General features: G+C 35.1%; 2 protein-coding genes across 4 annotated transcripts in view; both read left to right on the top strand.

Moving 5' to 3' along the window:
• The window catches only part of LOC108738636 (fatty acid synthase-like), a 25,770-nt gene extending 21,531 nt beyond the window's left edge, over positions 1–4,239 (top strand). The window contains exons 26-30 of one of the 3 annotated variants that reach the window (XM_025981336.1): positions 2,700–3,023; positions 3,172–3,431; positions 3,505–3,732; positions 3,796–4,032; positions 4,106–4,239. In XM_025981336.1, coding sequence (XP_025837121.1) covers positions 2,700–3,023; positions 3,172–3,431; positions 3,505–3,732; positions 3,796–4,032; positions 4,106–4,210 — 1,154 coding nt within the window. In that variant the 3' untranslated portion in view covers positions 4,211–4,239. The remainder of the gene's footprint in view (positions 1–2,699; positions 3,024–3,171; positions 3,432–3,504; positions 3,733–3,795; positions 4,033–4,105) is intronic. The other 2 variants (XM_025981323.1, XM_025981329.1) reach the window with 2 other exon arrangements.
• LOC112903898 (fatty acid synthase-like) overlaps positions 1–14,619 on the top strand; it is a 21,954-nt gene extending 7,335 nt beyond the window's left edge. Inside the window, exons 13-29 of the mRNA XM_025981338.1 lie at positions 8,029–8,286; positions 8,351–8,512; positions 8,568–8,719; positions 9,015–9,170; positions 9,225–9,449; positions 9,994–10,217; positions 10,280–10,456; positions 10,523–10,775; positions 11,306–11,485; positions 11,742–12,121; positions 12,182–12,312; positions 12,469–12,687; positions 12,768–13,097; positions 13,319–13,578; positions 13,669–13,896; positions 13,958–14,194; positions 14,486–14,619. Of these exons, the coding sequence (XP_025837123.1) occupies positions 8,029–8,286; positions 8,351–8,512; positions 8,568–8,719; positions 9,015–9,170; positions 9,225–9,449; positions 9,994–10,217; positions 10,280–10,456; positions 10,523–10,775; positions 11,306–11,485; positions 11,742–12,121; positions 12,182–12,312; positions 12,469–12,687; positions 12,768–13,097; positions 13,319–13,578; positions 13,669–13,896; positions 13,958–14,194; positions 14,486–14,590 (3,677 nt within the window). The 3' untranslated portion in view covers positions 14,591–14,619. The remainder of the gene's footprint in view (positions 1–8,028; positions 8,287–8,350; positions 8,513–8,567; positions 8,720–9,014; positions 9,171–9,224; positions 9,450–9,993; positions 10,218–10,279; positions 10,457–10,522; positions 10,776–11,305; positions 11,486–11,741; positions 12,122–12,181; positions 12,313–12,468; positions 12,688–12,767; positions 13,098–13,318; positions 13,579–13,668; positions 13,897–13,957; positions 14,195–14,485) is intronic.

Raw genomic sequence — 14,619 nt, 5'->3', positions numbered from 1 at the left:
TAACATCGAAAGACTTAGTCAGAAATAATTTACAATGGGTAATGCAATTTAGAAACACTTTGGAAAATCTTCAACCCAAACAAAGACTGTACCTGGTTTCAAATGTTAGTCCATACGAGGGTATCAAAAACTTTGTGGGAGACGTTCAAAAACAATTCCAAAATTCGGAATTGTTAAGGTAAACAAAAAATAGAATGTGGTACTATTTTGATTCGGTACCTTCTAAGTTTATATTTATTTCACGTGCCTTAATTAGGTTCATATTTCTACTTGATAAAGAAAAGGTCACATTTGATGATTCTAAACCGATGTTCAAGAGTATACTGAAGCATGACCTGGTTCTTACTGTCATTAGTGATGGTAAGATTGGCAGTTACCTGTCCATTCCTACAGAACTTCGTGAAGACACTGCACAAGTACTCTATTCCACCGGGTAGGAACAAAAACTATTGATTTATTGGTATTTTATATTTGTCCACGTTTTACTGCCTAATTCCAGGAACGTTATTTCTAATAACCGTATTCGATATATTGGGTTGAATCTGAAAGACGAATCTCTGAATCCTGATAAAATACCAGAACTGGGAGTTATCGACTTTTCCGGTGTAAATAATGCAAATCAGCCTATTATGGGGTTAGCGTGTATTGACAAGAGTTCGTATCAAGTAATTCCCGACTCTGTACTTTCCTTTAACGTGCCAAACGACTGGGATTTGGAGGATGCTGCAGCTGTTCCCTCTTCGTATGTCATGGTAGGCAATCTCATTTTGAACACCAAGTTCATACCACAACTAGTGACAAATCTCTCACTAGCGATGAGCAAACCAAGAATGCAAGACCAATTTTGGTCATCAGTATCTCTCACTTCATTCTCTGGTGTTTTTTATTGATTCCATATTGATTTTGTTGTAAACTTGTTCTTAGACTGTTCTCCTGTGGTAATCGACCACAGCAGAATAGCCAGAAAGGATGGAGACGTAGTAATAAAACTGTACGCTATAGCAGCCTTTGCTTAGGCCTCCCGGTCTTGTTCTTGCAATCATCATCATCATAAGGTTGTCAGTCATAAGACTGCTTGAACAAGTACTTCCACTCTTTTCTACCTTGCAATCATAGCAGTGATTTAATCTTGATCCTAGTTTGCTAAATGTATACGACCAAGAGTTATTTTGGCTTAATACAGCCAACCTGTAACTACACTATCTCACTGCTCAGCTAATATCTTTTCTACCCTCAGGCTTACTATTGTTTGATGAAGAAAGCAAGGGTTTCACCTGGAGACAATGTACTCATTCATTCCGCATGTACAGGTATCGGTTTTGCCTGTGTTTCTGTTGCTCTTAGCATTGGATGCAAAGTTTTTGTTACGGTTGCGACGGACGAACAGAAGACCTATGTTTTACAGAAATTTAAAAGGGTAAGTGGAGCACTCCTTTATTCTTTTTCGGGAGTTTCGTTTCGAACATTTTTTGTAGCTTACTCATGGGAATGTATACAGTAGTGTAACTGCGGAATTCGAACCTTTATTCTTGTTAGCAACACAAGGGAAGGGTGCTCAAGTGGTTATTAATAATTTATCGGGAAGATTGTTTGAAGCGTCGTTGAGATGTTTTGGTACGTATGGAAGATTCATCCAACTGGGCCAGTACGACATGGAACAAAATGGGACGTTGGGGTTGGGAATTTTCATGAAAAGCGTAAGTTTCTACAGTGTCTCCCCCGAGTCAATATTCCAATGTTCAATTGAAGAAAAACGGTCTATTGCCAACCTCGTTCAAAAAGGTATTGATAATTTTGTGGTGAGACGTTTGGTTAAAACAGTCTACGATAAATTTGATGCCGAAAAGCTCTTAAGGTAATAAAAGTTTTATAAAATTATTTTTAATGTAGTTCATTTTGCTGATTTGTCCTACAGTGATTTGAATGATAAAGGAAATATTACCAGAAAAATCATTCAATTGACTCACAATATTCCTCTAGGAGAACTTAACACAGACAAAAAGACCAAATTCTTCTGCGACAGCCGGTCATCGTATCTCATAATCGGTAAGAAGTATTTTATGTATAAAAGAAAGGAAACAATTTTAAAAAAATTAATATGCACTATAACGAACGAGCAAGCTTTGACCTATATATTATTATTTCCGATAAACAAATTACGATAACGCTAGTGCAGGAAGCAGGTGCGTGATTAACAAAATGAATTTGAATAAAGATAGCATCAATAATTATAAACAACTCTGCCTGTTTTAATGGAAAGAATATGATTTTTCATTTTTATACTTCGTCAGAATAAAATTATTATTTATTAATCAGGCCACTAAATATTAGAGCACAATTTCTTTAGTTATCTGATACACTGATGTCTGACAGTTTTGATAGAATGCTGATTTATTTAAGGTGGCAATGCAGAGTCTTGGATTGACATGGCAGAATGGCTTGTACTACGAGGAGCCAAGAAAATTATAGCAGCATCCGAATCAAGACCCCAACAGTCCGGTTTAACAAGGCGCCTAACACTTTTACAATCGTTTTATAATGCTGACATCATTCATGCACCATTTAAAGCTCATACCAGAGACTCTGCGATGGAACTTATTTCCGAAGTATTCATGTTAGGTAAATATTAAAAATTACGATGTTGGTGACGCACCAAAAAATTCTCTGAGCAGGCTGAATGGTATCTTTTTTAATTGAAGGCCCCATCCATGCGGTGTTCTTGCTACCTAGTAATTCTGAGCAAAATTCTGATATAAAATCAGTTCAGTACATCGATGCTGCATTAAAAACAAAAGCTTCAAAGACTTTGTTTGTGAATTTGATGAAAGAGGTCACTGGAATATGTCAGAATCGGTCAGAATCCGGTTTTCCGACGTGCACGGTTGAGTGGCAACAAGGAATACAGTTTTCCGATATTCTGGATGATTTGGACGACATCCTCAGTTATCGATCCAACTATATTTATGTTAAAAATAACGAAATTAATGAACTGTTTGAAGAAAGCAATCAGATGCTTTACAAAAGTAAGTAAAAATCACTTAAACTTTTTTCTGAAATAATTGGTCCAGCGTCATAATCCTAACAAGTAGGCTCGTTTAATTCCTACGTTATAATCCTTATTCGCTTTTACACTATACTACTCTCTACCTACTTGTATTTTTTCCTCTTTAGAGTTGAATAATATGTTGCCCGCTACAATTGAAGATCTGAGACTGCAAGCTTTCCAGGCATCAGTGAAACCGACTTTCATCCAGTTGTCGTCCAAGAGTCCCCTGAAGACTCCCGAGTTACCACCCGTTTTCATAGTCCCAGGACTGCTTCCGAAAAGATACGTTGAAAATTTAGCCGGGAATCTCCTAAACCCGGTCTATTGTGCGGACTTTTCAATTAACAGTATAAAAATAAGGGACGTTTCTCTTCGTCTGGCTGACGTAAGTTGCTATTGATTTTGGATAGTCCACGGTGTTCTTATTCATTAATAATGTCATTGGAATGTTTTAATAGAAAATGGAAAATATTTTACCAAATGGACCTTTCAACATCGTTGCTGTATCGTGGGGTGGTGCTATAGCTACGGAAATAGCAATAACGTTAGAAAAACGAGGTCACACAACCCAATTATACTATTTGGACGGGGCCCCAGAAACCATACAATCCACGCTTAGGTTATTGGGATCGGGTGTTAAGAAGGACATCGCACTACTTACGAGATATTTAAAAATAAATGCTGAGGCAAGTTCTTATTCTATTTTAGCAAAGATATCTTAATGAGACAGGGTTCCTTTTAACCAACAGATTTATAATAAACTGGAGCGGCTATCAGACTGGGACAGTCGTCTTCAATTGGTACTAGATTCCCTACAATATACGGAAGAGGGCAAGACATTCCTTAAGAGAGTACTGACGGTGCTAAAGAATCGAATAGACGAACTTCTCGATTACAATTTTAACCATGACAAAATGATTACTGGAAGAATCTTTTTGTTGAGGCCTACAGGATCAAGCAAATACGATAATTGTGGTTTGTCCAAGGTAATCAAAAAATTAATTTTTATTTAAAAACGTAAATTTGTTATTCTAATTTCGATTTCTGTCTCTCTTTTAGATTTGCGACCAAGCAATCAGCATTTTAATAGTGAAGGGCAATCACACAAGCATCCTTCAAAGTCAAGAAACAGCAGATATAATTAATGAACGTGTAAAGTGTTAATTATCAATAAAAGATGAAAAAGTGCAACTACAAACATTGTCATTTTTTATTCTAACCATACCTACCGCCTACATGAATATTACAACTGTTCTATAGCTAACAATAAAACAATAATTTTTTGAGAAATGAATTAAAACGGGAAAGAATTGTCACTTAAATTATCCAAACAAAAACCTTGGTCTCAGAATTAAATGTTAATATTTCTAGTCTCTTTCATAGTATTAATTTTTCTATATATAGATATGCAATTCGTACCTAATACTAAACCTTTATGAGTCGGAAATTTCTTTTTTTGATAAATTTCCTGAGACCCCAATATTTTTTTTGTTTTGATATGGAACATCTAAGTAAACTAACTACCCTACTTTTGAAAATAACCTTATCTTAGAATATTTAGTAAGTTAGCGGTAAACTCTCTTAACAAGCCCTTCCCTTTTTATCCCTTCAGATTTTAAATTACTAAAGAAACAATTGTAGAGTTTTTAAAGACATAACTTCTAAAGTTTAAATTTTCGTTGAATCCTACTTAAATTACATAAGAATACGTATTCATTAGCTATATACGGGGTAACCTCCCTTTCATTGCAAGAGAGATTGTCCTGCCATCTATTGAATTATTGCATTTTATAAAATCATTTTACGATATATTGATGTTTAATATTATTACGGGTAAAATTTGATTTGTTTAGAGAGAAACTAATTATTACCTAATTCTCTGCGAAATCATAGACAGCTATTTGAAACAAATATCCTTCAAGATTAAGTATATTGTAAATTCTGTCGTCCAACCCCTAACTAAACTGGGAAATAGTTTACCTCCGTTAAGAATTGATTCATCAACCCTTTTCGAATTTTAACTATTAGATAGATCCATCTCATATTTATCTCGCGTATGCAACTGCTTTATTTTCTGTATACGTATACATAAAAGAGCGAATATCAAATATTTAGAAGTATTTATACGTATTATAATTATTGTTACTGTGATTGATCAAAAATGTCCAATTTTTCACTGGTTAACATTTGCCGGCTGATTCTTTAACTACACAAACAACGCATTTGTATACTTAGTTCTTCACATATGTTATGCTCTAATAATAGTAGTTTTAATAGTTATTCAATCCAATTGAACCGTTGCAAATAAAGTATTTCAATTAAGTCATCTTTATTTATTTTAATATTACTTATTGCTATTTATCATAGAAAGGAACAGTAATTTTGTAGGTATTGCTTTTAAAGTTTACCTAACGTTAAATGGTAAAAACAAATGCAAACAAGTTTTTAACAAGGTGTTGTCCATTGAAATTGTTTATTCTTATTCTGAGCAACTGTAATTACTTATGTCAGTGATTACTGATGCACACCGGTATTGAACATTTTACAATTAAACATTGGGATTGTTAAATTGCTACAATGTTGCAATAAACAATTGATTGTAAAGGCCAAGGGCAAAATAAAACTTATGATAATGAATACCCCATTGTGAAAACAAATTTATAAGGTCGCGAAAATTGCAATTTGCATCTCATAGTACTTTCATCTTCAGTTAGTGTTACAGTATCAAGTTGAATTGCATGGAAATGAAGAATGTTGAAGAAATTGTTATTTCTGGAATCGGTGGATTTTTTCCTAGATGTATCAATGTGGAAATTTTTCAAAAGTTACTTTTAGAAAACGCAGACTTCCTGGATTCCCGATGGAAAGAAGGTATATTTTCATTTTAGGAAATTAACTGAACAAGAAGTGTGGTTTAAAGTTTAAATGAAGAGAATAGACTTGAGCCATTTCATTTACAGAAAATAAAAAAATGGTTAAGTAATATACTGTTTAGGATTTCGAAAGTTCATGCCACAAAAATTCCTTTCTCTTTGCTATACTTCACTGTAAAGTACACATATAATGTTATTTTAAGTAAAGAATTTGTTAAAAATTAGTATTCGTTTCTCATTTTTCCAAGACTTCATTTTCTTTAAAATATTGTTTAGGCCAACAGAAGGGCATTCTCCAGAGATAGTACAAATTTGGAATAAGTAACAAAAATTTATGGGAGATTATAAAGAATATTGGACTGAGGACGATTTCAATTTATGGAGAACGGGGGGGGGGGAATCCTAGAGATTAAAAAGACGTTAATACAGCAAACAACAAAACCTCATACTTATAACTTCCCTCACATCACCCACCATTTGTAACCAGCCCCACTGGAATACCCTTTAAAATCCATACAAATTATTTTATATAATTTAAAATAATTAAGTAAACTTCGTGGAAACAATGAAAGTGCGTGTCCAACCAGTCTTAACTAATTGACGACTTTGTGATGTACTCTCTCTTGAGAATGACTTCTTAGCCAAAAAAATATTGCATGGTTCAGGCCGTGAAAGAATAAATGCACCTATTTGTAGAATTGGGTGCGTTGTTTGTTAAAGAACGTTTATTTCCAGGCGAAAACGATGTGACAAATATAATCGGAAAGATTCCTAACATTCAATTTTTTGATACCGCTTATTTTGGGATTCACAGACAACAATGCATCCATATGGACCCTATGCAACGCGTAATGCTAGAAAGAACTTTTGAAGCACTCATAGATGCAGGTAAATAACAAAATGAAAGAATATTTTTGAAAATTTTCAATCTTAGGCCCATTAACTTATTTGTAACGAAAACATCAAAACAAGAATACTTTATAAATTTAAATTGATCAAAACATCTAACACTGTTTGCTTGTCTTTATATTGACCTTATTTTTGCCATTTGTTGTCTGTTATCTTGTTATGATTTTGTTGTTGTTCCTTAAAGGGATAAATCCTATCGATATAAGAGGGAAAAAGGTAGGCGTTTTTGTTGGGTCTTCTGTAGGAGAGAATGATAATATCTTTTACGAATCCGTTGTAAGTGGATTTGGTGTTACTGGTCACTCACGATCTATGATGCCGAACAGGATTTCGTACTGGTTAAATTTGAAAGGTACATCTTCCTTTAATACTTACATTAAGATGTATTAGAAGTAACCGAAATCAGGATATCTCATAAAAGACTTCGATCTGTNATCAAAACATATTCCAAAAGACGCCATTGTCATAGAAATAGCTCCCCATGGACTTCTACAAGCTATTCTCAAACGCTCTTTGCCACCACAATGTACGAATATTGCTTTGACTCAAAGAGGAAACAGAAGCAACGTTGAATTTTTATTGTCAGCTCTTGGAAGGTACTGTATACATCGTCTCTTATCAGTTTTATGTTCTTCACCACTACAATCGTTTGAAATGATATATTTTCTTGCTTTTAAATAATGGTCGTATGATCGTCAGTGCTTCATTCTCAACAATTTTTTAGGATGTACATAAGTGGAGTTGATAATATGAGAGTTTCTGCGTTATATCCGAAAGTTGAGTATCCAGTTAGAAGGGGAACTCCCTCTTTGACGTCCATTGTACACTGGGAACACAGTGAAGAATGGAGACTTCTAATCGAAGATAAATCGAACTATCTAGTCAGTGTAAAAAACATCCAAGTGTCTCTCAACACCGAAGAATTTCAGGAGTATATTGGGAACACACTGGGATGTAGGGCAATTCTACCACCTTCTTTGTACTTGGTAAGTCCTTCGAAAGATAAAAAATGGTTCTGTTCTTTTCCAAAACATTTCAATTTTCTAGATGATAGTCTACAAAATGTTGACTGACGAATTCCACACATGTGAAGATTTTGTATTTGAAAATCTTCATTTTAAAAAAGTCCTTAGCACTTCGGCAATCGGTATATTCGCATTTAGTTACCTATTGTTTCCTGTTGTAGTTTGAAAATTCTAGGGCACGTACCCTTGTCCGCTATGGTACAGAAGGGCAGTGGCGAATTTGAAGTCATAAGTGAAGATGAAATCATAATTTCCGGAGTCATCAAAACCCCAGAGACAGGAAGCAATGTTTTATTAGAACTACCATCGCTTGAAATTGGCGAGGAAGCTTATCAGCTAAGTTCTAAAGACTTTTATCAGGAATATTATCACAGGGGTTGCCAGTATTCTGGGGTGTACAAATCCATTAAGTCATTAACTATTACGAAAGAAGGTTATTTGGCTAATAGTCATAACGATACTGACGCTGTTTTTCTTAATATTTGTTTCGTTTTAAGGTTCTGTTGCTGATGTTAAATGGTGTGATAATTGGGCGATATTTTTCGATTTAATGTTGCAACAGTTCTTCTTTCACGCCGGGGAACGTAAACAAGATATTATGGTTCCCAGCCATATCCAGCGTCTTGCAGTGTCCATTCCTCAGATGCCTAGTTCAGAAGGTACATTAATCATGTACTCATCTTCAGTACGTTCTAATTTCTTTTAATATTCCAGATACAAAGATCAATTTCAATTCATCAACTGGCTTGATTTATTCTGATGGCATTCAGATAAGTGGAGTCAGAGGTGCGTCTCTTCCAAAGCTACGAAAAGCTGTTTTGTACAACTGTGTTGAGTTTGTACCATTTTTCAATAAAGTATACAAGGTAAGAGGAAGTAAAATGTGTTTATAATTATTTACAAATAAGTTATTATTAATCAACTTAGTTCATTTATACAAATACTACAATTAAAATCTGATTTCTTGACCTTTTTCCTGAGAACATTAACCTATTTTTAAATATAAATTGATGGTTTCTTTATGAATAACCTATATACCCGAACGCAGTCTTGAACTAAAAGCGAAATGCAGGATTTTTTGTCCATACAATTTTGATGAAGGCGCCAGGAATATCTCACAAACTCTTTTTCAGACGACGAATTTTAATCTCATTCTTTTAGTCATGGGAAAGTGTGTTTAATTTCACCATTCAGGTCATAAGTTTAACCCCAGGTTACGAGGAGATTAAAAGCCTTTCGGTGGTAGAAGTTACGGCTACAGATGGAAGTATTATTGATAGAGTAAAAAGCACCATGACCAAATACAGGGACATTAACGTAAATATTAAACCAAAAATAATTCTAAATAATTTTGTTAGATAAATATTTCAGGCTACGTACTCAATCGTAAGAAGTCTGAAGTCGATTGTAGCTTCGCAAAGCGATCCCTTATTTGTGGTGTTCGATGAAGATTTTGACTCAGACGTAGCCGCTTATCTAGCCGATTCACATGCACTTATACTAACACGATCAAATGAACGAATTGCTTCATATTCACACATAATTGAAGTGTCACGGCTTGAATGTAATAACAGAAATTATTCACTTATAAAAAAGGTAAGTGACACTAACTTTAACTTCCTATATCTTTATTTTTAAAAACAAAAAGTATTAATTCGCAATGATTAAGTTATCACAAACATGCTTTTTCGATCGGACGAAAATCTGATTGATTTTCTACCAACTTTTCTAATAAATAGTAATTCTTCAAAATTTCGTGGTTGGTCTTTTCGTATTATAAACGTATAAATAAATTCTATGCGCCAGGAATGTAATCAGGGTGGACGCCAAGAGATCCAAACTCTTTCTTATCTTCAAGTTAAGAAAGTGAAGGTGTTATTACTTTACTCATTTAATCTGTTTTTAATTCTCATTTAACTGTTTTCTCTAATAAATAATCAATTAATAATCTAATTGTGTAATATACGTAAAAACAACAAATATTATCACATTCGAGATTCCCGTCACTCTCAGATGAAGACAATTTTCTCTAGACTTCATTTTTCAGCAATTTTTTCTGAGAAAAACTCATTAAATTAAACAATACATAAATAAAAAGCAATAAATCTTCGAATTATTTGTCTCTTTGTACATTCTACAGGTTGCGAAGACCACTGCAGTGGTGGTTAATGTCTATGGTGCTACTCTAACATCTAAAGACTTAGCTAAGAATAATATAAAATGGGTAATGCAATTTAGAAGCACTTTGGAAAATCTTCAGCCCAAACAAAGGCTGTACCTGGTTTCAAATGTCAGTCCATACGAAGGTGTCAACAACTTTGTCCGAAACGTTCAAAAACAATTGCGAAATTCAGAATTGTTAAGGTATGGTACTATTTTGATTCGGTAACTTCTAAGTTTATATTTGTTTTATATGTCTAAATTAGGTTCATATTTCTACTTGATAAAGAAAAGGTCACATTTGATGATTCTAAATCGATATTCAAGAGTATACTGAAGCATGACCTGGTTCTTACTGTCATTAGTGATGGTCAGATTGGTAGTTATCTGTCCATTCCTACAGAACTTCGAGAAGAAGCTAAACAAATATTCCATGCCTCCGGGTAGGAACAAAAACAATTAATTTACTAATGGCTGAGATTTATACATGTATAACCGTATAATTCCAGGAATGTTATTTCTAATAAACATATTCGATATATTGGGTTGAATCTGAAAGACGAATCTGTCAACCCTGATAAAGAGCCAGAACTAGGGCCTATCGATTATTCTGCCGTAAACAATTCTAATCAACCTATCATGGGCTTAGCGTGCTTTGACAGGAGTTCGTATCAAATAATTCCCGATTCTGTTCTTTGCTGGAATGTGCCTGACGGTTGGAATTTAGACGATGCTGCAGCTGTTCCTTATTCGTACGCCATGGTAGGCAAACTTAAACGTATTGAACAAGAATCTTATGTCACATCTAGCGGTAAATCTCTGCAGACGGCGTTCTCTCCGCTGTCTGTAGTTGTTCAATAATTTGGTTGCAAACCTCTTTTCGGACTATTCTACTGTGGTAAGTGATAACTTGGTTGAAAATTCCGATTCATGAACCACAGCAGATGAGTCTGAAAAGAAATGGTGAAGAACAAATGCAAAACCGAAATCGAGATTATTCTCGAGGAGGGGAAATCTCCAAGACCCCTCCTGAGGGTAGGTAGTGTCGGATTTTTACAGACTAAAACCCCTTCTTGAGTGGGGAGATAAACCCGAAAGCTGTTCATCCCCCGAAGACTGTAGCAGCCTCGGGTTTGTCCTCCCGTTCTTGCTCATAGACTTGTCCTTGGAATTATAGCAGTTGCCTTTGTCTTCCATATGTGCAACTTGTTTTGCTCATTACCAGAAACATGTTTACAACAGAACGTAGACTGCATATACGAACAACTGTAGTGATTTTTTTATGTCCGCAGGCTTATCATTGTTTGATAAATAAAGCAAGGGTTACCACTGGAGGAAATGTACTCATCCATTCCGCTTGTACTGGGGTTGGTTTTGCCTGTGTTTGTATTGCCCTTAGCATTGGATGTAACGTTTTCGTCACGGTGACTACAGACCAACAGAAGGCCTACATTTTACAAAAATTTGATAGGGTAAGTAGAACAGTCTTACAGTTTCGAGAAGTACCTATTGGACTTGAAACATGCAACAAATAAAATCGAAACATATGAAGAGTATCAAAAGCAAGAATTAGCTTGAATTATAGATTACCTTAAGTAAATGCTTCAAGTTACTAAAATCTTTGAATTTTTGATGGCAGCAAGCACAGTGCGCTGATGAGAACCAATAACTTATGTTAGCCTAATAAATCAAATGATCTAAATACATTAAAGTATTTGTTTCCTTTAGCTTATTGATAGGAATGTATACAGTAATGTCACTGCGGATTTCGAACCTTTATTCTTGTTAGCAACACAAGGGAAGGGTGCCCAAGTGGTTATTAACAATTTATCGGGAAGATTCTTTGAAGCGTCGTTGAGATGCCTTGGTATGTACGGAAGATTCATTCAACTAGGTCAGTATGACATGGAACAAAACGGAACGATGGGATTGGGAGTTTTTTTTAAACACGTAAGTTTTTATCACGTCTCCCTCGAGTCAATATTTCAATGTTCAATTGAAGAAAAACGGTCTGTTGCCAACCTCGTTCAAAAAGGTATTGATAATCTTGTGGTGAGACATTTGTTTAAAGCAGTCTACGATAAATTTGATATCGAAAAGCTTTTGAGGTAATAAAAGTTTTACGAAATTATTTTCAATTGAGTTTATATTATCAATGCATCTTTTAGTGACCTAAATGATAAAGGAAATATTACCAGAAAAGTCATCCAGGTGACTCATAATCTTCCTTTAGGACAACTAAATACTGTTAACAAGACCAAATTTCACTGTGATTACCGGTCATCATATCTTATAGTCGGTAAGAAGTATATTTCATTTTTGAAAGTGCAAGAAAAAGACGTAATGAATTGCCTAGTAGCAACACACGAGTGTATTTTGAGTTATGTATTATTTGCGCTACCAGATTACAAAATGGATTTCGACTGAATGCTAACTAAAAATTTATTTGTTTAAGGCGGCAATGAGGAGTCGTGGATTGATATGGCAGAATGGCTTGTGCTGCGAGGAGCTAAGAAAATTATAGCAGCATCCGAATCAAAACCCCAACAGTCCAATTTAACAAGGCGCCTAACACTTTTAAAGTCGTTTTATAATGCTGACATCATTCACGCACCATTTGAAGCTCATACCAGAGACTCTGCGATGGAACTCATTTCCGAAGTTTTCATGTTAGGTAAATATAAAAAATCATGATGTTGGTGACGCACCAAAAAATTCTCTGAGCAGGCTGAATGGTATCTTTCTTAATTGAAGGCCCCATCAATGCGGTGTTCTTGCTACCAAGTAATTATGAGAAACTTCGAAATTCTGATATAAAGTCAGTCCAGTACATCGATGCTGAATTAAAAACAAAAGCTCCAAAGGCTTTGTTTGTGAATTTCATGAAAGAGTTCACTGGAATATGTCAGAATAGGTCAGAAGCCGGTTTTCCGACGTGCACGGTTGAGTGGCAAAACGGAATCCAGTTTTCCGATATTCTGGATGATTTGGACGACATCCTCAGTTATCGATTGAACCACATTTACGTCACAAATAACGAAATTAATGAACTGTTTGGAGAAAGCAATCAGATGCTGTACAACAGTATGTAAAAATAGTTAATACTTTTTCCGTACATGATTGACCCTGTTTCGTAATAACCAGGTTCATTTATGTTCCAAGATTTTTCTAATACTAATTCTTATTGGGCCAAGTGCTCGTTTCAAACTCATACTGTACTTGCCTACAATTCGTCCTTAAAATAAAGTAAAATTAGTATAAATTTCAACTTACCCAACATTATTCTATATATATTTTCCCCTCAGGGTTGAATAGCATGTTACCTACTACAATCGAGGAGCTACGACTGCAAGTTCTTCGGGCTTCTCTGGAGCCCACCTTCTTCCAGCTGTCATCGATGAGTCCTTTGAAGACTCGCGAGTTGCCACCGGTCTTTATATTGCCTGGACTGCTCCCAAAGAAATATGTCGAAAATTTAGCCGGCAACCTTCTCAGTCCGGTCTATTGTGCCGACTTTTCAATTAACGACTTAAAAATAAACGACATTTGTCTGTGCCTGGTTGACGTAAGTTACTATTGATTTTGGACAGTCCACGGTTTTCTTATTTATTAATAAAGCCATACATGAAAGCACTGCATTGGAATGTTTTAATAGAAAATGGAAAATATTTTACCAAATGGACCCTTCAACATCGTTGCTGTATCGTGGGGTGGTGCTATAGCTACGGAAATGGCAATAATGTTAGAGAAACGAGGTCACGCAACCCAATTATACTATTTGGACGGGGCCCCAGAAACCATGCAATCCACGCTTAGGTTATTGGGATCGGGTGTTAAGAAGGAAATTGCATTAGTTATGAGATTTCTAAAGATTAATCCTGAGGCAAGTTCAATTTCCTTTTTCAAAAATATTTTATTGAGACGATGTTCCATTTAACCAATAGATTCTTAATAAACTGGAACTATTATCAAATTGGGATACTCGACTACAGCTTGTGCTAGATTCCGTACAATATGTGAAAGAGGACAAGACATTCCTTACGAAAATACTCACGGTGCTGAAGAATCGAATAGACGAACTCCTGGATTACAAGTTTAACCACGACAAAATGATTACTGGAAGAATCTTTTTGTTGAGGCCTACAGGATCAAATAAATACGATAACTGTGGTTTGTCAAAGGTACACCAAAAAATTGATTTTTATGCCGGTAGATTATAAAGTCTCGCAAGGTTGAACTCGCCGCATCTCTGACGTGTGGATGTCTTCGGCGAGACTCACAGTGCAGTGCTGAATTAAGATAAAATCTCGTAAGGAGAGAATCAAGAATGTAAGGTAAATTTTGTTAGGACACTGGGAGTCCTAACAAGATTTACTTTCTCTCGATAAATTTAGAATTTTTTCTCGATATTACGTTATAGAAATATAAATCTGTAGGTGTTATTCTAATTTCGATTTCTGCTTCTTTTTTAGATTTGCGACCAAGCAATCAGCATTTCAATAGTGAAGGGCAATCACACAAGTATCCTTCAAAGTCAAGAAACAGCAGATATAATTAATGAACGTGTAAAGTGTTAATTATCAATAAAAGATAAAAAACTGCAACT

This window comes from Agrilus planipennis, unplaced genomic scaffold (genome assembly GCF_000699045.2).
Source record: "Agrilus planipennis isolate EAB-ADULT unplaced genomic scaffold, Apla_2.0 scaffold135, whole genome shotgun sequence".
Classification (NCBI taxonomy): domain Eukaryota; kingdom Metazoa; phylum Arthropoda; class Insecta; order Coleoptera; family Buprestidae; genus Agrilus; species Agrilus planipennis.
This window is presented reverse-complemented; position numbering and strand designations above follow the sequence as displayed.